Source organism: Anas platyrhynchos, chromosome 1 (assembly GCF_047663525.1).
Source record: "Anas platyrhynchos isolate ZD024472 breed Pekin duck chromosome 1, IASCAAS_PekinDuck_T2T, whole genome shotgun sequence".
Classification (NCBI taxonomy): domain Eukaryota; kingdom Metazoa; phylum Chordata; class Aves; order Anseriformes; family Anatidae; genus Anas; species Anas platyrhynchos.
In genome coordinates this window covers 48,510,125-48,536,309 of record NC_092587.1, presented here as the reverse complement: position 1 = coordinate 48,536,309, position 26,185 = coordinate 48,510,125, and the positions used below count along the sequence as shown (strand labels likewise).

The 26,185-nt window shown below is 34.3% G+C and overlaps 1 protein-coding gene and 1 long non-coding RNA gene across 3 annotated transcripts in view; one reads left to right on the top strand and one right to left on the bottom strand.

The window, feature by feature from the left end:
- Positions 1 to 26,185, top strand: part of LOC140002319 (uncharacterized) — a 111,372-nt gene that overhangs the window by 17,465 nt on the left and 67,722 nt on the right. The window contains exon 4 of one of the 2 annotated variants that reach the window (XR_011808680.1): positions 2,620 to 3,206. The exons of the other annotated variant lie outside the window; for it this stretch is intronic. This is a non-coding gene — a long non-coding RNA (uncharacterized lncRNA). Of the gene's footprint in view, positions 1 to 2,619; positions 3,207 to 26,185 lie in introns of those variants that run through there. 2 annotated transcript variants of the gene reach the window in all.
- EPYC (epiphycan) lies at positions 80 to 24,464 on the bottom strand. Its single transcript, XM_027451838.3, has 7 exons — positions 24,328 to 24,464; positions 22,059 to 22,239; positions 10,514 to 10,667; positions 5,949 to 6,107; positions 4,270 to 4,472; positions 2,625 to 2,720; positions 80 to 1,010 (listed from the first exon to the last, which is right to left on the bottom strand). Exons 2-7 carry the CDS (start codon positions 22,224 to 22,226, stop codon positions 840 to 842), a joined length of 951 nt encoding a protein of 316 aa, XP_027307639.2. The 5' UTR covers positions 22,227 to 22,239; positions 24,328 to 24,464; the 3' UTR covers positions 80 to 839.

Sequence of the window (26,185 nt, the reverse complement as noted above, 5' to 3'; positions counted from 1 at the left end):
TTATTCCCCACTTTCCATGCAGAATAAAGCTCAGTATTTCTCAAATAAGCCATTTAATGTGAGATTTTTATTTGCTAGATAAACTGATAGGTCAGTTTATCAAAGATAAAGAAGACAGCATCAGACCTTATCAGCTTTATAAAGACAAATTATTTCTGCAGACAATGACTATTTAATATACTTTTTCTGTAACCTGACACAAACTTAATCTCTACATTTCATTACTAATGAAAAGGAAGATGTTTTCTAAAGAAAATATGCCTTTTGGAATACTGTTTTTGCTCTTTCAAAATGAAGGGATGTTTCAGGTAAGAAAGCAGAAAAATATGGGTGTCTCTATTGCAGGACATTTATTCAAAGCTTTCAAGAATGTACGGTGTAATAAAGAAAGGAGAAAAATATGGGTGTCTCCATGGGAAAAAATATTACATTAAATGAAAAGGGGATAAATATTCAATTGTGTACATATATTTTCATTTTAATTCTTTGTTTTCTATGTTACAGGTTTAACATATAAAATTATTTAACTTTAAAATTTAGCATAAAATTTTGCATTTACATTGATCATTTATTGTTTTCAGCATACTTTTTACTAAGATACTTTTCTTGATATTACTATACAAATTGCAGTTAAGTAGATAATAGATTTGTCTTTTAACATTCCATATTATCCTTTGTACCTTATTAATCAATTTCATTATTATTAGAAATATTTCCAAAATTAATGAGGTTTGGAAAAAAAAAAGTAAAAAAAAAGTATCTTGCTTAGTGTAGCAGTGAGTTAATCACTTGTCTTAAAAAGTCTTGTAACATATGACAGTATTCCTTTCTGTCACAGTTTAGATGAGGTTACCAACTGGCAAACGGGGTAGGCACATATATGCATAAGGTGTTTTGCTCAGGTTGATGGGATTACCATCTAGTCTGATGTCTTCAAGAGCCCTACGTACATAAGTAAAATCTTTCATTTTGCAGAAAGTATCTTCATGCATCTCTTGAATGTTGTTGTTCTAAAAAAGAAAACCCAAATATCTATCAGAACAGTTGCTTGAAAATACACTTTTAATCTTTGAATAAAAAGTTATAGATGTATTTGCAGTGCCCAGAGAGAGATTTGAATCCAGAATTGTGTCCACAGCCGAGAAATCTCACAAGAGATGGTAAAATCCCCTGGCCAGTGCAAAGTTTCAAAACTCATAACTCAAATCATGTAGCAGAGACATTTTTTTTAATGGTAGAATAGAGCATTTTAATTTCAAGAATCATAATGAACCACATTATTAATGCAACTTGGAAACAGCACAGGACAGTTCAAAAATCACAGAACCATAATTACCATCTTGACATCTTGATGTGCCTCTGCTTGTAAAGGCACAAATCTGGAGTTTGATCTGTGACAAATTACTTTCACTCAGGCCCTCTCACATTAGCTTAACCCACATACAGGGAAAAATGAATCCTTTAGGTTTTATTCCTTTGTTGTGAATTCCTCTTATATACCTTTTTTCACTGAACATCATCTCTTTAAGTGAACCATTTTCAACAACAAATTGCTAGAATCAAAGATTTTCTGGAAATTGTGACTAAAAAAGTCACCTTTAAAACGAGGACAAGCTGAAAATTCTTCCTTTCTATATTACTTTTCTAGTCAGAAACCGGTGTGAAAAGAATGCAGCTCACTAGCTTTGGACTGTAACAGATAGCTCAGAATATTTAATTTACTGGCATGTGCAGGTGAAAACAATAGTCAGCTAACAGGCAGAATATTTCTTCAGATCTACTTATTGAAAGATAGAAGACAAATTACTTATGGTAAAGCAGGACATGTATCCAAAGCTTTCTAGAATAAAAATAAATATATCTGATAAACAAAATGGGTCATTGGTACAAGAGGAAATAAAGAGAAAGAAGCAGAGATGAAAGTGTTAAAAGGAAGAAAGCAGAAACAAAGGTACAAATAATATCAAATACAAAAATTAAAAATACAGAAGGATGGTGTATGAGATATTCCAACATAGTCAAATGAAAGAGTTTGGAAAATGAAGGACTGAAATAATGATATAATCTGTGAATGACCTTTATTAAGAGAATTAAATATACCATGTATAAATACAACCAGTATGTAACTTCCTTTCGGAATAAAAAGCATTCCATTCTTACAAAAAAGATTTCCAAGAGTGGTCTGAGGGATTTCTGTCTCTTTTATTAGTTTAGACTAATTTTTCTCTTGACTCCTTAAACCAAACTTTGATAAAGTTATTAATTTTATGTTTTCAAAAGTTTTTTAGTTCAAATACATAGACTTTTGGGTAAACAGAATAAAAACCAACCAACCAAAATAATAATAATAATAATAATAATAATAATAATAATAATAATAATAATAATAATAATAATAATTATTATTATTATTATTATTATTATTATTATTATTATTATTATTATTATTATTATTATTAAGTATTAATAATATCATTATTATTATTATTATTATTAATACTTAATAATAATAATAATAATAATAATAATAATAATAATAATAATAATAATAATAATACTTAAAACTCCAGTTTTACTTGCTAACATGATGCGTGGAAACACTACATTTGACTTTTGTAGCCTACCTGAAGATGAAGTGCTTGGAGACTTTCAGGAAGTGGCAATGGAATATGATCCAAACTGTTGTCAGTGATGTAAAGATGCTGAAGTTCATGCAGATCCTGGAAGATGAAGAATAAAGGCAGAGGAAAATGTTAGACACTTCTGAAAATCATTAGCATGTAATTTTTAAGTCTATCACCACAATTAGCACCATTAGATATGAACTCCTTTTGTTTCAGCATGATATGGATGAAAAGACATAAATTCGAAGACAGTCAAAGACTTCCTTTTGCACAGGCTGAGAGCTATTATTGTTAAAGATAAGCTGTTTGGATAAAATAAAGGAAAAATATCTTTGAAATGTCTTTAATTAGAGACTTCATTTCAGTGATGTTGTTCTAGAGTCAAAATACCACTTCTCCCAGTCATTATGCAGAAAGGCTTCCTATTCTGTTTTCTTGCTTTTGTGATAAGCTTATACAATTTTGCAGAAGCTTACTGGTGTTGAAGAAAAATATAAATGCATAAGAAATGTTTAAGCTAAAAATAAAATTCTCATTCCACTTGATTTTTTTTTTTCTTCACACAGCTTAGTGGAAGAAGCAGCTTTATCTGGTAACTATAATAGTAAGAAAAGAAAATTGTCTTGGTAGCCAATAAAGCTTAGTAGAATGCTCTCATTTTGCCCCATTTTGCACACAAGTTACAGTACCTAATTATTTCTTTAAGTTCAGTATTGGAGTTGAATTCCTTTTGACAGAGTTCTTTAAGATATCAGGGTAAAGGTGCTTGGTAAATGTGAAAGATAAATGCTAGGACCCCCCATGCAGAGTGAGAAGAAAATTTGCTAGGCCACAGTCTCAATTCCACGGGCTAATATTTGCTCATCATTCCCATTCCCAATACTTTCCTTATGTTGGACTAGGAGAAAATATTTAATTCAGTAACTGCTCTTGGTTGCTACATTTAGAAGCTGTCCTCCAAAGGAGGCATTGAGATGTCTGTTTAAAACTAGCTTCTTAGAGACAAATGAATATTCCACAAGTAGATTTCTGGCATGTGAAGCTAGTCTGTATTATATTTGGTATTTCCAACACAGACTAAAAACTTCAGATTTCACATGCAAGTAGGGGCACTACATCAGCCCACCAAAATTCTTGTCAAAGGATGACCATTCCAAGGTTCCAATTTCCCTTCTTTTCAAGGTGTGAAGAAAGTATGTACATGAAAGTAATAAATACTCTATGAAGTTAATGTGTAGATACAAGGTAGTTAAGTAGATAGGTAAGTTTGGAGCAGTGGCATCCATAGCTTTGCCCTTCCTTCTTGCCTGCTTGCAAGAGGAGATAAAACAACATTCCAGATTCTGTTCTCCCTAATTATTAGTAATGTGGGTAGATGGTTGATAGATAACAAACATAGCATGCCGTCATGTCTTGTGTGGATCTTTGTAAAAAAAAATAAGAAATAAGGTTTTCATGTCCAGTTGATAAGGCTCATTCACCTTGTTCCATCTTTATTGCTTGCCTGACAACCAGCAGGGTCATGATGCCTATATTCTTAACAGATTTTCCACTGTAAAAGGAACACTTGGGATGCTTTTTGGAATACATCCTATTTTAGTTTGGAGAAAGGAAGAAAAGATTTTCCCATAAAACCTAGACTTACTTTAAATGCCTCATTACGTATTCCGTTGCGGCCAAGCCTGTTGTTACTAATGTCAATGAATGTCAGGGTAGCTGGTAACTCAGGAAGTTGCCTTATCCTGTTGTCACGGAGCACCAGTTCCTCAAGTTGGGGAAGTCTCCGGAAGGCATCTTCATGGATCTCTGATATAAAGTTTGCAGTCAAATCAATCCTCTTTAAATTGTCTGGTAGAGAAAGAAGATGAAACAATAATTTCAAAATGTATTTCTTGAAAGTTTTGAAAAATAAAAGGCAAACAGGTTATTTAAATTACAGGTGAAGAGTCTTGAATCAGACTAATTCCTGACTGACTATATGATAACCTTTTCTCTTTATATATTGCAATGATACACATTCAAACGGTTCTCTGAAGGAAGGGGATCAACATCTCCCTCATCTTGTTTAAAATTGTCTGTGTCATTGTACACAGTGTCTTTCAGTGAAGGATTTTGAAATCAATAATTTTAAAATATATGTGTGTTCTTGAAAACTTCTAAATGGTTATCCTTTGGAAAAAAATATAACATTTAAAGGGAAATGAACATATTCATTCTAGTTCTGCATGCTTTCTAGTTTCAATATTTTCCTACCAGAATGTAAAGTAAGAAGTTGTACACATTGACTGTTTTCTGAAATACACTCGAACTTTAAACTTTTTCTAATGGAAAAAATACAAGAAAATTAAGTTTACTTTTGGTAAAACAGAAAAACACACACACACATATATATATATATATATATATATATATATATATATATATATATCAATGCATTAATATACATTAGTTTTAAGACCATTAATCTATGGCTTAATTGTGATTTCCATCCAGAACATTTTTCATCATTTTTAATTATTATTTTTTTAGTCTATTTTGTTCTTTTTCCAGCTGTATATTTTGGCTTAATTACTTTTCTCTCTTAGTGTTTATTCCCCATGTTTTATTTATATATAGTAATTGTGTCCCTTCTTGTTATATAAACACATTATATAAGTTAGGTCAGAAACACAAAATAGACAAAATATTTTGATATTCAGACTGGTGAGGGTATAGCAGGTCCTGACTATATTAAGTCAGGATATTCTTAATATTTTCTGAAAAATAAATAAAAATAAATCATGTATCTTTAAGATATCTCAAAAAAGAAACATGAAAATAAAATATCACTAATTTTGGATAGTTTAGGCCACAAAAGATTTTCTATTAGCAAGTTTCATTTACTGAAGAATTTTCTAGATATTGATGGAGGGAACATATGAATATATATTTATTTAAAAATAAAATCCCTTTCACACAGATACTTTGATAATATTTGAATGTACTCCGGGAGTATATATATCTATCTTTTTTAGGAAAAAAAAGTACTTTCTGATATAGTGCAAGTATTCCATAAGGGTTGTTTTTTCTGCCCATCTAAAGTTAACAACTAATAGCAAAAACATTGATGAACTTTATTATTTCTAGTAATTCAAAATTTTGACAGAGAACCTGTATTTGAAATATTGATCTCTAGGCAAAGCAAAGCACTTTTCCAAACGTTCATTTATGTGTATAGTCTTAGTGGCATCAAACATAGTGTAAAATGAATCATTATGGTTTATATCTGTATGAGCAAAAAATTATAGAAATTAAGGCTAATTGGAACATTATTGTTATCCATACTTAAGTTAGCAAAGTCATTTTTGTTGATCTTCCTGATTCGATTGTAGCGTGAGTAGAAATACATTGTTTTCTTAGGCAACGGTGGAACAGCATCAAGCTCGTGATCATCACAATAGACTGTTGTCCCTAAACATGTACACAAAAGGCATGTGGGAAGGCCTATGAAAGAATTTAGAAGAAAACAGTTTGTTACAAGAAAATGTACAAAAGGATATGTAAATTAATGCAATGAATCACAGAATCACAGAATCACAGAATCACAGAACTGTAGGGGTTGGAAGGGACCTCAAAAGATCATCGGGTCCAACCCCCCTGCCACAGCAGGTTCCTCAGAGCAGGCTGCCCATGAAATGTTCACCTAAGCACTTAAAGGATTTTATTGATGATAAATTCTTATTCTGTCCTGATCACCACAACATATAAATGCAACAAAGTGTTTAAATTCTCTCTTAAAAGTAATCACTTTTATTATTATTATTATTATTATTATTATTATTATTATTATTATTATTATTATTATTATTTATTGCCTATTAGAAGGTGGTTTAGGTCTTTTAGCCTTCTTCTTCTGATGCTGTGTTTCTCAGAGTATAATAATAGAATATTAGGTCACAGCAGCCAGCCAAAGTTCAATTTCCCCATAATACGGCAAGAATTTACTTCCATCTAGATGGAGAAATAACAGATATTGACTGAAACCTAAAATGATCTGCTAGGTTTGGTTCTGTAAATAGTACTTATAAGTAATTTGTATGGAAATTAATATTTTCCTACAGAACTATGAAGAAAAACTTCAGTTTCTTCTGCATGCTTTTTATTTATGTTTTCTGATTCAGAAAATTAACATCAGGAAGAAATATCTTTCTATCAGTCTGAGTTAAGGTAGCTTGAAGACTGTGTTAACAAAACATTTTGTTATCACCAGAAGTTCCTGAAAATTAAAAAAACAGGCCTTTTCTTCTTAATCATAGACCTGTATGAAGGCAGTGTAGTCAGAAGTTTTTCCTGATAATACTGTTCAAGTTTAGTGAGAATTGTAACATTGACTGGATTGTCTGAAAGCCATTATGAGTAGAAAAAGTTGCTAGTTGAAATAAGTGTTGCATTTTTAATACTTTTTTTTTTTTTTTTTTTAATGGTGTAAATTAGTGTATCTGTTTCTCATCTTTTACTGCCATAGAAATACTCCTCTGTTTAAAGTTTTTCCCCTCCTTGTAGCAGATGGATGTTTGTTCTGATTAGTTAAAAAATAGTAGCATAATTAATGAGTATGAAAATGTTTTTGTTTCAGAAGAGTTTTTTTTCTCCAGCTCAGTTGTGGCTACATAGAAGATTTGCCTTAATAATCTGTGTCATTTAACAACCATAAGCAGTAACTAGCTGAAGGGCAGGCTATATATGTGGTGTCTTTTCAGGCAAGATTAAAGAATTCAAGACCAGAATACTCTTTTGTTTGAGAATCTTTACTTGGGCATCCAGGGAAAACATTTCTGGAAAGATGAGACTCTTTATGTACTTTCCCTTACTGCCTCCACAGGACAATGTAAATTGGCTACAGGAATAAACCTCACACAGGGAGAAAATAAATTCTCATACCTTGAACCATTCCAACAATGATAAATATAAAGTTTAGTATGTCTGAATTTTATTTTATTTATTTATTTATTTTTCAAAACATAACAGAGTACAGGAAGAAAATTCCTTCTTGTGTCCCCTTTTTTATCCTAAAGGGGTAATACTTGTCACTGGATGATGTAAGCTGAAAAAAGACATGGATATGGGGAGGATTCAAAATTATGCCAAAATGAAAAATTAAATTGTCTCGATGTTCCTGAGCACCGTAGTCTTCTATCCAGTATGAAGCCAAGAACAGCAGCAACATCTGGTAGGAAAACAGGTTGCTAAAAAAAGTAAAGACACAAAATAATCTGATTTGATATGTTACAGCCTCTAGCCTCCCATGCATAGCTTCGGTTGATGCATTAGTTGGTTTGCATTCAGTGCTCAAAAAGGTTGACTCATAATATGCAATATTTACTTGAAATGTTGTGTAACATCCTGCAGTTTTGAAATTTGAAGGAAATTGTTTGGGTTTTTCAGTACCCTCCTGGGAAATTCTCATTTCCATTTTTATTTGTTTTGACATCAGTATAATTTTGTTTGTCTGGTCAGTGCTCACTAGAAATACGTATAAAAAACAGACTTAGGAATGATTCATATTTCCTCACTGAACACACAATTATTTTGGAAGCATGAACTCCATTTTATTTTAAGTTATCTTCTATGGTACGAAGTTATACTTTAAGCATAGTAAAAGTGTTTAGGAATTATGTGTTATCTGTATTGTTTTTGTGTTGATCACCATGCAATACAGACTAATCACAGGAGTGAATAACTCTAGTACTCATCAACGACGAGTTTAGAGTAGCTGCTAACAAATCCCAATTATTAGCCTCACAATGCAGGTGTGGGAGAGGGACAGATTGTTTTATAATTTAAATTCCTCAGTGAGATGTGGAAAGCTCTTCTTTGTCTAGACCTACTCAGAAGATCAGAAAATTAGCTTCACTGGAAATTTCTAAACTGTTCTCTTAAGTTTCTAGTTTTCATGGTCAAAAATTCTTTAACTTTTTAATTATATTTTGTATAAAAACATATGCCACTAAATTTTGAGTAGCTGTTGACTCCCTGGAGAATAGAGAAGCCTTGCAGGGAGATGTTGAGAAATTAGAGAGCTAGGCAATCAGCAACAATATGAAGTTTAACAAGAACAAGTGCCAGATTCTGCACCTGGGACAGAGCAACCCTGGCTGTATGTACAGACTGGGGGACAGAGAACAGCCCTGTGGAAAGGGATCTGGGGGTTTTGGTTGACAGCAAGTTGAATATGAGTCAACAGTGTATCCTGGAAACCTAAAGGGACAATCATATCGTGACATTGCTAGCCAGTTGAGGGAGGTGATTATCCTGCTCTGCTTTGTGTTGATGTGGCTTCACCTCGAGTGCTGTGTGCAGTTTTGGGTGCCACAATGTAAGAAATGTATAAAACTATTGTAATGTAAGAAATGTATAAAACTATTAGGGAGTGTCCAAAGGAGGGCTTCAAAAATGTTGAAGAGTCAAGACATATGAGGAGTGGCTGAAGTCACTTGGTTCATTAACCTATAGAGGACACTGAAGGTAAGCCTCATGGTGGCCTGCAGCTCCCTCATGAGGGGAAGCGAAGGGGCAGGTGCTGAGCTCTGCTCTGTGGGGACAGCAACAGGACCCGAGGGAATGACATGGAACTGGGACAGGGGAGGGTCAGGCTGGGTGCTGGGGAAAAGTTCTGCACCTAGAGGGTGCTTGGGCACTGGGACAGGCTCCCCAGGGAAGTGATCACAGAACTGAGCCTGCCAGAATTCATGTTTGGACAATGCTCTCAGAGATGTGGTCTGATTTTTATGTGGTCCTGCGTGGAGCCAAGAGTTGGATTCAATGATCCTTGTGGGTCCCTTCCAACAGAAGATCATAGAATCATAGAATCATAGAATATCCTGAGTTGGAAGGGACCCTTAAGGATCATCAAGTCCAACTCTTGACACCGCACAGGTCTACCCAAGTTCAGACCATGTGACTAAGTGCACAGTCCAATCTCTTCTTAAATTCAGTCAGGCTCGGTGCAGTGACCACTTCCCTGGGGAGCCTGTTCCAGTGTGCAACCACTCTCTCTGTGAAGAACCCCTTCCTGATGTCCAGCCTAAACTTCCCCTGCCTCAGCTTAACCCCATTCCCGCGGGTCCTGTCGCTGGTGTTAATGGAGAAAAGGTCTCCTGCCTCTCGACACCCCCTTACGAGGAAGTTGTAGACTGCGATGAGGTCTCCCCTCAGCCTCCTCTTCTCCAGGCTGAACAGGCCCAGTGCCCTCAGCCGTTCCTCGTACGTCTTCCCCTCCAGGCCTTTCACCATCTTCGTAGCCCTCCTCTGGACACTCTCCAACAGTTTCATGTCCTTTTTATACTGTGGTGCCCAGAACTGCACACAGTACTCGAGGTGAGGCCGCACCAGCGCAGAGTAGAGCGGGACAATCACCTCCCTCGACCTACTAGCGATGCCGTGCTTGATGCACCCCAGGACACGGTTGGCCCTCCTGGCTGCCAGGGCACACTGCTGGCTCATATTCAACTTGCTGTCTACCACGACATTCTATGATTCCTCGATTTATCAAAAATGTGTAACAAGTCGTCATAAAATGAACATAGTTGGTAATTATGTTGAAATTTGTCAATAAATAAATACTGGTAACGTTTGCCAATTCACTTTTTTTTTTTTTAAATGAAAAATATATTTTTAAAAAAATCTTAATTGATGCACAGCCATTTTAATAGTGAAATAGTGTGGTAACATTTTGACTAGGCATATATCTGACTTCAAGATAGGCCATGATATATCTCTCTTTAGTAACAGAGGTACAGAAATTATTTATCTCCCTTTCAATAAGAGAGGTATACATCCATAAGCAGGTGAAGTGGGCACACTCAAAAGCAAAGCTGTGCATGCAATGTTTGTTTCTCTTTCTGACTAACCGTCTTGAATTTGGGGCCCAAGAACCCCAGACCCTTGTGCTGAAGACACGTCAATTAATTTTGACATTGATGCTTCTTCCTCAGGTTCTTCTGTCAATGGTGCAGAAGAATAACTCTCCTGATTTATAGAAGGTAATGCTGTACCAATCTCTGCCTGGGAAAAATTAAGAAAGAAATGTTACTGTTTACGTTCACTGACAGCTGTCTTCCAGTTATTCATAAACTGCCACTAGAGGTCACATAAGTTCTGAAGTTTAGTACTCAAGCTGCATTTTATCCGTCAGCTACAGTGAATTCTCTTGTGTAAACAGTACATGAAACTCTAACATGCTTATGATTTTTGTCATGATTTTTATCTCAATTGTTAAACGTTTTGTTGTATACACACATGAATGCAAACTGCATATAGTTCATAAATAAGAACATATACTAACATTTTTTCCCACTTTTATTTGAACAAATCATTTTTAAATAAAACTGGATATGTCCTGTGTGATGACAAATGCAAATTTGCTGTGCAGCATTAAAAAAAAAAAAAAAAAAAAAAAAAAAGCCCTTTGGCCATAAAATTGTAAATTGTACCAGCATAAATCCAAATGCAATGTAGTTGTATGGGATTTGCACAACAAACAAGCAAGCAAGCAAGCAAACAAACAAAAAAAAAAAAAATAAATGAAAAAAACATGCTAACATACTTTTAAAATATTGTCCAAGAATTCACAAAGTGCCCACAGTTGTTGCTAGTATGTTGTTAGTACTTTGTCAGTATTTTGTCTTTTCTCAATCTGAATAACTGAAGTCTGTGGTTATCTTCATTCATCTGTTGATGCATTCGGTAGGAGGAAGAATTAAGCATATATATAAAAATGTTGGATAAAATCTTGATTTGGAAAAAGTCTATAAATTTGGCAGATCCCCTCATGGGACAAGAAACAATTTTTTCTTTTTTAAATCATTCATTCTATTAGTGTAATTAGTTATGTTTATTGTGTTAATTCTAATTCTGAAGCCACGTTCTGTTGATTTTGCTTTATGATGACTTCAGGATAAAAATCTAGCAATTTTCTTGTGTTATATCAACTCTAATAAAAAGAGCATTGCAGACTTGGCAGGCTTGTTGCAGAGGGGCCTACATTTGCAAAGAAGCAGAGCAGTTTCCTGTTAGGACCCGGCCACTGAAAATGCACCACAGTTGTGCAACCTTTGCACATTACTGTACTGCTATATCTTGATTTCTCCAGGCTTTCCGTTGAGAATTTTAAAATCTAGGACAATTAATTAATGTCCTTATAGTGCTTTGCACATCTGAGGTGTTGTTTAAAAGTTAGTTAATGCATCCACTCCTGTGAGTGTTGCACCCCTCTGCTGCAGTTATAGGATTTTTATCGCAACATCTTTCTCTGATGTACAAAAGCATTGAAGCATAACATTAGATTTTATAAAAGTTTTTTCTTCACTAGCTTCACAGTGAAGCTTTCTAAAGCTACTGAAACCTAAGTTTTTCACCTGACCAAACCTCTCAGTTTTCTAGACCAGCCCCTGCTTACTGCTGGCTTTGCTGTCCAGTGGGGAAATGGTTGTTAAGTCACTCACACTAGAGCTCATAAATTCTAGTTGTAAAGACAGATAAAAGACGTAGATTGCTTCCAAACTGGGCAGCTCCTTAGGATTTTTTAAATTAGGCTGTACAAGTTAAAGGAACTAACACACATGAGACACTAGGTCTGGGTTACAAGTATGAACAAAGCTTTTGCTATATTATACCTGTATCAGTTAGATTTGGACTGAACAAACATTAGTGTCTCTGTAAATTCTTTATTTATATTCCAATAAGCCATATTTACGTATAAGTATGCCCTAATATAGATATTAGGATCATAATTTTGTAAAATGCATTGTCATCAAGTGAGCAAGATGAACTTCAACTGAACTATGACCTGTCAGTGTAAATAAGAGTATGGTTGTACCTTGTTGCTTTGCACAGACAGAATGTTCCAATCTGTATCACTGACAGTAAAACAGCTTAACTAGGAATGGACTTGGGGACAAATCAAAAGAAGACTTCAGGAACAAAGGAAATGGGGCAGATGGTCTCTGAATGGAGAAAGCCTAGAGGGAGAGATACATTCCAGACTTTTATTGACCCAGGCTCATACTGCACTAAAGTGCTTGCATATGCTGTCTACTTCTTCACCAGTTCTAGGGAAGTCGGTTAAGACTCTCTGCCCTGAACACAATCCACACATTTTCAGACCTACTAAACAGCTTTGTATATCTCTTTTGTGGCTGTTCAGCTGAAAACACCATTCTGGACAGCAAGCTTTTCAAAAAAGAATTCGCAAATAGCCTATAGATGTAAGAAAATGTTCCTTTCACTTGCCATGGGATTTGGGTCATCTACACTGACTGACACTTCTCTAAATATGTGAGGGTTTACTTTATGGAACATACTAGCTTAGAATTTTTAATTTACTTTATGCTTTCTCTGACTTTTGCTGCTTAGTAGGTTAGTCACTGTAGCTGTTGGATAGGCAGAGATATTAACTTCTAGTAATTCTATTTCTGGATTGTTCTCTCACACTCTTTCCTTATAGGACATTATCTCATTTTGGGGATGCACAGATGAAAGTCTCACCACACTTCTAGATGTACTGTTCTGAGCAGTTAACAATTACATCTATTCAGTCTCTTGCATTTGTTGTGACTGTCATAAAAATACCAACTATTACAGGGAATTTAATGACGTTGCCATTTTTACACTGGTAACAGAACAGGAGTTTGCTAATATATGTGTGTTAACCAGTCCAAGCACATGAGCAATATTTTCTTGGTCTATACAGGTTGAACTTGAATCAGTAACCTAGGGCTAAAAGTCTGTTTCCTATTATTGGTCATCTGATTCATGCAGTTTTCTATCTTTTACATATTTGATAAATCACGCAAGATTGTAACAAGACAAAGATGTTTCATCAACTATATATTGTACAGAATGGTCCTTTGTCTTCCAGATGTTTGTTTGTTTTTGGCAGCATACACTTTATGAAAAAATTAGAAAGAGAAACATTTATAGAGCATTTAATGGAATTATTCTCCTTTTTTTTTTGTTGTTTTATTTTGTTTTGTTTTGTTTTGTCTTTCATTTGTTACTCTAAATAATACATCTTTTGAAGAATCACAAAACAGGAAGAATATTCTAGAGAAATAAAGGATGTTTCTCTTTGTCAGTATGTGAAAGCCTTCAAATCATAATTATCCTTCTAAGATAGATATAACACATGCCACAAGAAAACTGAAAACAATCACATCACCTACTTTTAGCCATCTAACTATGTGGTACATTTTTATCCTACCCTGCCTTTGGAATTCATCAAGGGATTTAGTGGATTTAGTGAATACCAGTACAGAATATTAGGTACAAAGTATGCTATAAGCAAAGTTATATCTTTAATAAGATATCATGGAATACTTTTTCCTCCTATATTTATTGAATGTGGCTACATTTGCAAATGAAACTGCTTAAAGTAGATGGCCAACTTATAGGCACTTTCAGATCAGGAAGTTATGAAAATTCAAAAGCAAAAGAGGACCTGAAAATACTAATGAGTAATAAAATACAATTGGTAAAAGTTAACTCATGTAACCAGTCATCCATGAGATAGATAACTTGTCTGAGCTAGCTTCCTTTCACAGTCTGCAGAGAAAAAAACTTTGAAGAGGAGCTACAGCCACCAACCACAGATACTTATTTTGGGATAAGTTCTGTAGGTACACCTTTGTCTAAGGACGAGGTAAGAAAAAATGTCAAGCTTTAAAGATTAGAAAAGGTTGAATTATATGATAACATTTCGGGGCAGGGGTAATAGTCTGTGTGGTATGAGTCAGAAGGTTTGGAACAGAGTGGAAATGTAGATGAGTAAGCTATATAAGGACTGTGGATCCACATAATCCAAATCCACAATGTACCAAAATAAAAAAGATTATAGAGATTTAATGAGGCAGACAGCAAGGCTGTAAGCCATCAGTTACCACGTTTTACTTCTGAAGTTTTGTCTATCGTTTTATGCCTATGAAAGATTTTGATATTTTTTCAAGATCAAAGTTGATGTATTGCATGTAATAAGCTTAAACCCACTGGAGAATCTGAAGTTTGTCCTGTTTCAGTGCTTTAGTTTTAACTGCAGAAAATATGCTTAAAAGCACAAATTGAAGTTCCTAGCTTAAAAAGGACATTATAGCCTTGAAGGGACTGTTGTACCACACATTGGTCCACCAAAAGGAACTAGTTCCCCCACTAAAACTACCAAACGCTTACAAGAAAATGCCTTAATTATGGAAGAGGTTATTGGTTTGTTTTTCTTTCCAAAAATAGCTCATAATTGTTTCTTTATGAATTTTGCATTTAAGGCCTTCTTTTCTCATGTTGTTCTATATTAAAGATAAATCTGTGAGATTTTGCTGTGATAACTATTTAGGTTGCAAATTCTGCAGCTCAGATAAATTATCATTTTCTCTTACAGAACTTCAGAGATAACAGTTAGGTTGGGGAAATTATTGTAACAGAAATCTGTGTGAGATCCAGGGAAGGGGACATTTGTTTATAAAATTTCTAAGTAAATGGATTTTACTTGCTCACATTCATTCCCTCAGATTTTAATCACTTGCATGGTTATATGGTTATGCTGAGTGGTCTGCCCAGGGTCACTTTGTTCCACACAGAAGACAAGGGACACAAGCTATTGATTCCTCATCATGCCAATGTTCTTCTTGACCAGCATTGAAAACTAACCTTTGTGACTCCTTTAAGAGTCATCAACTGTTATGGGGCAGTCTTTTACTTTATCATCTTGGATGTGAGACCACCAAAGAATCTTATGCCAGGTTGCTGCAGACTGCCTGTTTTCCTCATTTTTAATGTGTTTTCATGATGGCTAACATGGAAAGGAATAGTATGTTATATTCTAAGACATTATTTCCTGCCTGCTGCTGGTCTTCACTGGGAGGTCATCTGTACTGCAGTGTTATCAGAGTGCAGGACCTTCAGTCTCGCTATAAAAAACACATTATCAGTTTTGCTGCTTGTAAAAGGGTTCTGGAACTGGTATAGTCTGGTACAATATCTTTCATTATCAATGCAGGACATTCTTTTAAACCCTTAACCTTTTCTTTTTGAAATTTTGTTGTCTAGCGGGGTTTACATGCACATATGCACATACACACATGCATTTCTATTCATACTTTGGTCAGACAAGTCAATAACTAAGTTATAGAGCTCTGCACTTGTAACCCAGTTATATAGAAATTTATACCTATGGCTTTTGTCTTGGAAAATGTAGGTAGTCTCTGAGGCTCTTTTAATTAATCTTAGAAAGAAAAGTAACCTTATTATCGTTTTAACCACAGAGTATCCTAAAACTTCTTGTATCAGTAGCAAGTGTAGCTATGCTATGTCTGATTTTAAGTGAGTAAAATATTCATGCTGCACAGCATTAGTACAGGGATTTTACTTACCAACTCTGTTGTCTGAGAAGGCAGAAATTTATAAATGGAAGTAATCTGGATTTCCATTAGTATGAATTGTCAAACTTTCTTTCCAACACTGTTTGAAATTAGATTTTATTTTTACCTTTCTGGTTTGAAAGCTATGAGATTCCTAAGCTAACCTGCAGCAGACATTATTCTTTGGAACAGTGCTGAAATTTTGCAAGACAAATAAAAATTCAGGGAAATATAATGCCAGTTTTAGAAATCAGAACAGGACTCGTTGCACTATTAAAAGGCACAAAAGATCTGAAAACTAGTCCCAGCTGCTTAATGAAGTCTTCCATAGGAGATCCTGCTGACCCAAAACACATACAAATAAAGTAGGAGGTCTCTCAGACAGTCGAAGTTTCTACTAGGAATGTTGTCAGCTCTTGGACCTGTGGTGAGAAGCTACCTCAGCCTGACTTCCAGAGCTGCCTGTCATGGAGAGGGTTCAGCATCTCAAGCACATTGCCTCATGCATTTCAGGAAGATCAGGCACTGCTGGAGCTGAGCATGCTTTTGTTCAATTCACCAACCTGGCTTTTCCTAAATGCACTGTGATTGCTTTTATTAACAAGGATTGTATTCTCTCCACTTCAGATGTAGAATTAAAACATCTGGTTTAGCTGATTTAGCTGTCTCCTTAAACTCCTGTGTAAACAGTGAAAGGCGAATCACAACCAAAGTGTGGTTCAGCCCACATATATCATGGACCAACTTCCTGAAGTGCCTGTCCATCTTCCTTTGGCTGCACAGGAGACCATATAGAGACAGTCATACTTTTTAGCAGATATCAGAGCCAAAGTCTGGTGTCAGATTTGTGCTTCCTATCATTCCTACAGCTTACAATGCTAAGACATTTCATCTGAATATCTCCGAACTGGTACTTGCATGTAGCCCACTCACAGTGATACAGATGCAATGCTCACAAGCTGTTGTATCTTCAGATCTATAAAAGTTTCTAATTGTTCAAGTGCATCTATATAGGAATGTCCTGTTGTATGCAAAATCAGCTAACAATCATTTAGTGACATGTTTAGAACAAGAATATGCTGTAAAGAATATGTAAAGAATATGTAAAGTGCTGAGGAGAAAGGCACAGCTGTTATGCATTCCCTGCAATTCAGAGGGACAATCCACATGATAGCAATAGTTATTGCTACACAACTCTAAAAATAAGGGACACCAATGTCAAAAAGAGAATAGTAATGAGAGAACATTTTTTTCTTCCCCCCCCTTTTTTTTTTTATTTTCTGCACATTTTTTAAAATATATATTTCCTACTTCTGCTTGAACTTGTGGTCTGAGCTCTATATCCAGCATCAATTGCTGCCACTGTTTTACCCACAGCTACTATTTCCCCTTTTATTAATAAAAATTAATTTGGGACCGGAAGTTGAAAAGCAGAAACTGGAGGCTGGTTCAAGCTGTAGAGAAAGCCAGAAGCCATGAGTCTGGATGTCTGCGGGAAAATGTTCAAGTGATCAAAGATATCAAGGTAGAAAACATCTATTGTAAAAAGTATAATCTCACTGTGATCTTTCAGCTGACACCTCTCACACAGAAATTTCAAATGTGGTGATAGTTATGTTTAAGTAATGACTCCAAGTTGGCCAAATTAGGTGTCTTCAGACCAGAACAACTACTTTGAGAATCTCACCCAGTCTGAGGCAAGAGAAAGGATGCAGTTTCTCAGTTTAGCCATGGTAGTGATAACTAATAGCATGTCCGTTATTAAAATGTTAAGTGCTTGATATTTTAGCTAGTATACCAGATCTTTATATCTTTTCATGTAGCTAACCAGGTGAGACTAGCTCTTTGTGGGCTGTTGTGTTAAAACTTAGGAATTATTATAATATTTCAAATCCTTCCTTCTTGTCTTGTGTTATTTTTGCTCTTTGCTTTTGCTATATGGCAAAATACTTGGAACATCACTCAGGTATTTCATAATAATTAATCCACAGAAAATTTTATCTGTTGTGGAAATATCTCCATAGACATGCATGTAATCAGTTATAAACCGCTGAGTAAAAGTAAGAGCTGTATTCAAAACTTTTCAGAAAGTAGACAATTTCCTATATTTGGATAAAGCCTCAAATTTAATTCCCTTACAAACTTTGTTATTAGCTTATTATACCTTAATTTTACAAATTCATAATTCTTTAAAAAGACTATATGATATGTTCCTCAAAGATATAGCATATACTTTATAAAAGTGGATACTCTTAAGTCTCTTATTTAATCAGATACCTTGATCCAATCATGATATAAATATTCATTGATAATAATTAAAAAAAAAATACTATGACGGAAAGGGGCAAAGCAGAAACTCATATTTATGCAGTTGTAACTGTCAGTTTCAGAAGATAAATCAACAGCTTGTACAAAAAGCTTGTACAAAGCTTGTATATAACCTTACAGTGATGATGTGCCTTTGCAGTCCCTATCTCCTTCAGGACCTTGGTAATAGATCTATTTATTTATATAGATCTATTTATTTACTTATTATACTTTTTTTTTTTTTTTTTCATTATCTTTGGTTGATATGGTTGATACTTTTCTCCTTAAAGTCTTTATAAAAATTCTCTTTCCAAGTGATGTGTTTCTAAGGTTTTCTTGGTAACAAATGCTCTTTGGCTGCAAAGTGTTGGCTAGGAATTCTGTATCTCACTAAGCTAGAAACTTGGAAACCACAGATTTCGTAGCCTAAATTTGATGTATCTAATACATGACAATGATGTCAATGCATAATTTTGATTCAGGATTCAATACAAGTCTTCTAACTAATTCCCATCTGCAAGCACTTTCCCTTTGCAAACTCTTTGCACTAAAAATTGTGTTCTATATACATATATTGTATATAATGAGAAGACTGAAAGAAATAGACATGCTGATGTTGACAAGCAGTGCTAGAGAACCTCTGATTTACATTGTTAAGTATAACTTTTCCAAACCCTAAAGTTGATGCAAAATTTATGAGCAAAAGAGACATAGGCAGATTTCATGTGGAAAAATGCAAACAAACATTATCTCAATAAAGTATGCTCAGATACCTGTTCACAAGCCAATGAAGTCTGTGTGTATATACATACACATAGACTTTAGTTTTGGCATATATATTTCATAAGAAAAAAAACTTTCAGAGTGTCAGAAATATAAAAGAAGTCATGAACCCAAAATCACTCTCACCTAATTATATTAATTTAAATTTTCAGAGCTCAACCTGAGACAGGTACCTAGGGTTCATCTAAAGTTAGATGACCAAGATAGATATCCTGAAAAAAATGATTCATCTGTATCTTGAAGGGTGGTGTTGGGTTGCAACACATAATTTTAACCACACAGAATGAGTGAGAGGAATCCTTTCCTAACTACCTCCAGGTCTTTCATTTTACTGGTTGAACATCTTGTGATGGATTACAGGACCCACTGGATAATATTCTGGAAAGGACATAAATGACATCACTTTAGTTCAATTCTTTGAGATACATAGGGGTCTCACTTCTCTGAAATAAACAGAAGCTCATAGAACTCATTTGAAGTCCAAACACTGGTATGTCTCTTATGAAACATACCAGTATGACATGAGCTTGGTAAGTTTGTAATTCTGTTATGAGTTTCAAAATGTGTTAGGAAAAGTTTGCAGTTCTGTGAGTCTAAAAATCTGTTATACAGAATGATTTATGTTTGCATGTCTTCAATTTCAAATCTTAAAATTCAGTTAGCAATGACAGAAAATGTTATTTCAGCCTTTCTCTGTTATTTTGGGAAGCTAAAGACTTGATTCAGAGATCTCTAAAACAAAATGCAATCAGATGGTAAAGAGTTACTACACAGCAGTTGGAGCAAATGAAGGCTTCCTATTTTTCTGGGTCTCTGTGGTATTCATTTAAACTATGCATAACAAAAACTAAACTCTGACCTTGCATAAATACTGATTTTTTTACATAGAGCTACACATAAGGACAAGACTTTTGTATCTTTATAGTAACAGGATCATAGGGAGGAAAGTTGTAACAATGATTGAGAAATCAAATATATTGTGTTTAAAATGAGTGAGAGCAATACTGTTTAAAGTGTCTGAAATATCACTTTAAACACTGGCATGAAAATTAATAAAAGCTGCATGATCTCTACAATACTGACCACTCTGAATTCTCCTTTGGGTTTTGGGAAATTATGAATGCTTAGGCTTCTTTTGGGTGGTACATACTAAAAGGAATGTCAGCAAAGAAAGATTTTGGCTAAAGATCTGGGAAAAAAAAAAGCTCTCACAGGGAGGTCCATTCATCTGGAAAGTAACATTCCTTCCCACTGCTATGATGGATGACCTTCATTTGAAGAATTTTAAGAAGGCTGGCTAAAAAGCTCGGCAATGGGAGAAAATCCTCCTCAGTAAAAGAAATTTTTAAGATAAATTAAATACTTTTTTTTTTTTTTTTAATCTTGTTCTGATTCTGTATTTGCCTAAATAAAGCAACCTGAGATAGGACCTGATGTATCTTTTTGGGTGTAATATTGATCATCTTGAATTTCCTTTCAACTGGAAGAGAACTACAGAAAACTTGCCTTATCTCTATCCTTCTCTAAGTAACTTAGGCCATACTGTGCCTCAAGAAACTCGGGCCATACCATCCCTCAGTGTCAGAATCTCACAGAGAGAGCACAGGATAATAACACCTAACATTCAATATATTACTGAGAAATCCATAGGACAGGGTTCATTTTCAAATAGAAAGAAAAGCCTGGGAACTCTTACTTAATCACTGTCTCTAAAAAAAATGGAAGCACAAGCATACAGTGACAAAAGGTGACAGTTTCAGTGAGGAAAGCCCATATGCATTAATATGTTTGATTCTGCATGTCACTGGGAAGCAGACCAAAGGCACAATCATTCCTCTGGTCTGGAGTTCTTCATAGTCTTTCTAAGATTAGAAAATATATTTCCCCTGAACAGTGAAGTTCTGATCTTAATGCAGCCTTTGAGATGATTTTTATTTTTCCAGTTCTTTTGGGACATATTCACTCTTAAATGCCCTCTTAATACTTTGATTTCAAGGCTACTGCACAATGTTGAGCTCACCTTGATGAAACACTCACCTTGATGAATCACTCAGAGGAGCACATTTTCACAAATTATGTACTGTTATGTGAGTGACTACAAAAATACTATTTGTAAAAACAAAACAAACACCACCACCCCCCCCCCCCTTATTTTTATTATTAACATGAAATATTTTTCACTCTATTGTGAACATCCTCTTCCCACTCAGTCCAGAATCACACAGTGCATAAATCTTTTTCTCGGACGTTTTACGCATGTTTAAGAAGCAGAGTGAGATTGACATTTATTGAGCTTTTTAGTAATGTAGAGAAATACAAGAATCTGGGAGGGGAAAAGATCATTAAACTCAATAAATTGAGTCATTTCCTTTTAGAGGCTCCACTGTCTTAGAGTACAACAAAATTTCAATAGTTTTTCTTCAGTAATCTCTCTTCTATTCTTGTTTTTCAATTCAAGTTCCTTCCCTTTTCCTTTCCTACTTTCTTTTGCCCACTTTCCTAATAGAAATAGAAATCACTGGTGTTTATAGACTGAAATAAATATGCATTTAACATATTTATTATTATGAGAAATAGCCTCAGGAAACAGCATTTCATGGGAATTCCTGGATGTCGTAAGTCAGCTGCCTCAGTCCTTCATCCAGACAAATAAATCACAGGGCCAGTCTCTAATACAATTTGTGGCAAAGCAAGGAGATCAGAGGGAAGCTTTTCCTGCTCTCTTAAAGGTTACCACACACACAAACCAGAAAATAATTTGTTCACATTTGTAGGCTGGAGAAACTATGAATGGGCTAAAGTGTGTTATTTGTACAGAGAACTGTTGATTAACAAATGGCAATAGTAACTTCATGACTAGGTTTGTCTGATAAATGTTTTTAAGGACATTAAAAGTCATCGGTAGCCACTGCATTTATGCACTTTGCAAGAATAGGAAAAAAAAAAAAATTATGATTACCTCTGATTGGTCAGACTGCTCATTTTCAACATAGACAAATGGATGAGGCAGCTCTCCAAGTGACACATCATAAAACTCGGAATCATAAATTACAGTGTCAGTGATAGGCACAGCTCCAACAGTCTCAAAGATAAAAAATCCCAGAAAAATATTTATGAAGGTTTTCATTCTGCTTTCTTTCCTGAATGAGAAGAAAATGGACAAAATGTGGGTAAAGTGGTAATTGCAAGGAATCTATGAAAATTTATTCTTACAATTGCAGTGCTTGCAACATGATTTTGTATGCACGTATGCATTCAACAATGATTTTGATGTTCGTATTTATTCTTGATAACTCAAATGATTATTCTAGTTTGTTTCATGAAGAGTCCCTGGATAAGAGAATTTCTGCAGATGAATTTTGTCATACTACCATTTAGAAAACTGAGGAAGGACCTATAGAATTTTGCTATATCAGAAAAGTATAAAAATAAACTGGCCTCAGTGAGAAAGGATCTGAAAAGGTAAAAGGGTTATATATTGATCTTTTTCCACTTTCTCCTTTCCTCTTCAACTATTTCATATGCATGATGAGAAAAGACCTTTTGAGAACCTGGCCAAAGTTTAGCTAGACATATTTTCTTCTCTGTATCACAATAAACCATCCTTTGAAATGTCCAGTGTAATGTTGTCTTTCTCCTCTACCAAAATGTTAGAAGACATTAGTACCTCTTTCCTTGCTGCCTCTGGATGAGCATAATCAAAGTATGTTTTCATCCAATAGCTGTTCTGCCAGAATATCATTTTATGTGTTGAGAAGGTGTGACATATTTGGAATATGACTTCTGCAAAGTTTTGGGAAAGAAGATCAAAAGTAGTCACTGTTCTTGCCATCCCTATAATTGAGAGTAGCCTTCCTTCTTTCATTGAATCAACATAATTTTTAAAGTAGTGAGTAATGTCAGCATAGTACAGTCACCTGTTCTCCTTGGAGGACAGAACTACAAAAATAAATTGTCACCCATTAAGATGCTCCGTAGTTTAGTAAAATAGCAAAAAAAAAAAAATAAAAAAAAAATTAAAAAAATCACACTAATCACACATATGCACTCTTTTCCATATAAGTGATGTATATAATATAAACTGCCTGACACAAGAGTCTATTCAACATTCTTTACTTACACCTTGATTTATCCTAATTTCACCAAAAGTGCAGACAATGAAAATAAGCAGTGCATGTCTCATAAACTGTAGTCCTGTTGTAATGCTATTATACACATACATAAATATTTCATTTTAAAACTTAAAAGAGATTAAGAAATGCGTGAGACATTTTTTTGAAATGTGTGCTGAGCAAGAGCCTGAATTTTAGCTTTGTGAAAAGAGGTCTTTATGAATCTGGTTTAGGCATGAGGATATGAAATTCCTCTGGGGATGGTCAGCAACACAAGACGTTCATTTTTCCCTCGTTTGCTTTATTCAAAAAGACTTTTCAGTTGCTGCTGGGAGTAGCTTGAATCACATTGGCTTGTCTTTGAGCAAACTTAGCTGAATTGCACCTTTCAGTATTAGCTTCCAGGATTATTAAAGGTTTTCTGTTTCCTTACAATAAAATAAAATAAAATACATCCAATCTCTGAAACATACTGATATATATATATATATATATACATTTATTTATCTATATTTTCTTCTGCCTATTTTTGAGAGGAATGTTTTTAGTCTTGTTTCTTTTTTACATGACATTTAACTCAAATGATATAAATGATATTAATTCCAAAATATAACAATAACGTATTCAGTGTAATTTTTCTCTGAACAAACCCTGAATATAAAATTATCCATTATTCAAAATTGTTTACATTTTACATTTCCTTGGAATAAAAGATTTTAAAGGGCACATGGCTTTATAAGTATATAATTTTATAAATATAGACAAAATCAGCAAACATAATATTAATCTCTGTAAAAAATATTGCTATGTATGTACACCTGTAGTATTTGCATTAACTTGAGCAATTTTAGTGTCTCTCTACTTCCCTTATGTGTAATATATTGGAACATGCTGTAATGATATTGGCATCTGCAGTAGCTGTAAGATCAAATATTTTGATGAAGATTGTGTTCCATCCTCACAGGAAGGAACATATCCAGGGAAAAACAAATAGTCTCCTCAGTCTGCAGCATTTGAATCTGTATTTTACATGATAAATTCAAACAAATACTATACAATTATTTCCAAACTTAAAAATCCAATTAACTGTTCTAAGAAAGAAGTACCAAAACTTACCTTTTGCTTCCAATCTCTCAAATGACATGGAGTTACTCAGAATGCAGAGCCAGAGGTATTAGACCCTGACCAATGACAGTGGCATTCTGGGGTTGTGGGAGGTGGTACAGCTTCTACCCTCAACTGGGGACCTCAGCCCAGATAGTTTCTCAGGCTTTAAACACCTTTCTATTTAATTCTGCCGAACTGAATTTTAGTGAGGTCAAACAAAGATCTATTGTATGCAAATAACATTTATTTCACATCACAGATTTTTACCTCTTCCACTAAAATTTCTCACTGCTCCTACCAGTGACCTGACTAAACCTGACTAAAAAGAAGAAATATTTTTGTTTGTTTGTTTGTTTTTAATTCATCCATTTTCATCCATTAGAGATTCTGTAATAACAGGAAGGATGAAGAACATATGTGCAATGGATGATCAACACTCAGAATAGATGGGATGTTTTAATACATTAAAAAGTTTGCAATAAAATGCTTAGACAAAGAAGAACTGTATATATTCTGTGCGGTGTCAAGAGTTGGACTTGATGATCCTTAAGGGTCCCTTCCAACTCAGGATATTCTATGATTCTATGATATTTATGGTTAGTTTCTTTATTGCAGTCTCAGTATGCAGATGTAAACAATAAGTACAGGATAAAACTGGCAGTATAAAGGAATGTAACCAATTGGTAAGAAAATCAATACAGAACTTTGAGACTTTGAGACAATTCCCAATTTAACTTTCGTGAATTTATGGTAGTTTCATCAAGGCTGACATTTAGCCTTTTGTTAGCTAGAAAAACACACTGTTACTTAAAATATTAAAAACAACACTCTTAATCGTATTCCAGAAACAATCTTCCGGGCGTCCTGATCATCTAAAAATATACATTTTCCAACTTCCAAAATTGCGATTTGAACAAACTGAATCAAATATGAAATATATATATATATTTATGACATTTTTGAATATGATAGTTTAATGTATTTCCATATGCTGTTGGTAATATGTATTTAGAGGTACTTTTTTTTTTTTTTACTTTTTTTTTTTTTTCTTCTTTTTCTAAGTACTTCTGAGGCAATACTTACATGATCTACACTTTCCAGTATGTTTTTTGTTCTGAAGGGAAAATAACACTTCCTTAATTGGTACAAACAGCTATAATATACTGCAAATAATAAGTATGTATTGTAGTAGCATGCACTTTATGACACCAGGGTAGGCTTTACAATCTTAGCAGAAGTTAAGCTATCTACCTCTTTTCTATATTGCTTGTATTTTATATATTATCACTTACTGCTTGATTCTGTGCTTATTTTTGTATTACTGTTAATTTGTACAACATACTCATCTGAAGTTTTTCATCATTCTTCCATGTCTTCTTTTAAATGTACCTTCTAATGTTATCAATATCCTATACTAGCAGTTCAGAAAAGCTAGAAAACGTTGCTTATCTATGGAGGAATGTAATAGTAATGTAGAAGATTTCAGTGTGATTTCAAAGGAAACCTGATTGCCTTTGCTTTATATAATTTCCACCACATATACATATATACACGCATATTTCAAATAAGAAGACTAACCTGAAAGCCCAAATTTGTATGAGACATGGAAAACATGATTAAAATTTTAAGCAATCTCTCAATAATTTGAATGTCCAACATCAAACTTCTGATGCTAGTCTAGGCAATCTGAGACATTTGAAGTGTTTAGCAGATAGGTCAAAGAATCTGTAGAAGAGTAACACCTCTGTCAGCAGATAGTTATAGATGTTGTGATATTTTAGGCCATGTGAGTATATAGTGAGGCACTAAGTATTATTTGTTGTTTTGTCAACTGAGCCAAGTGCAGTACCTTATAATACTATGACTA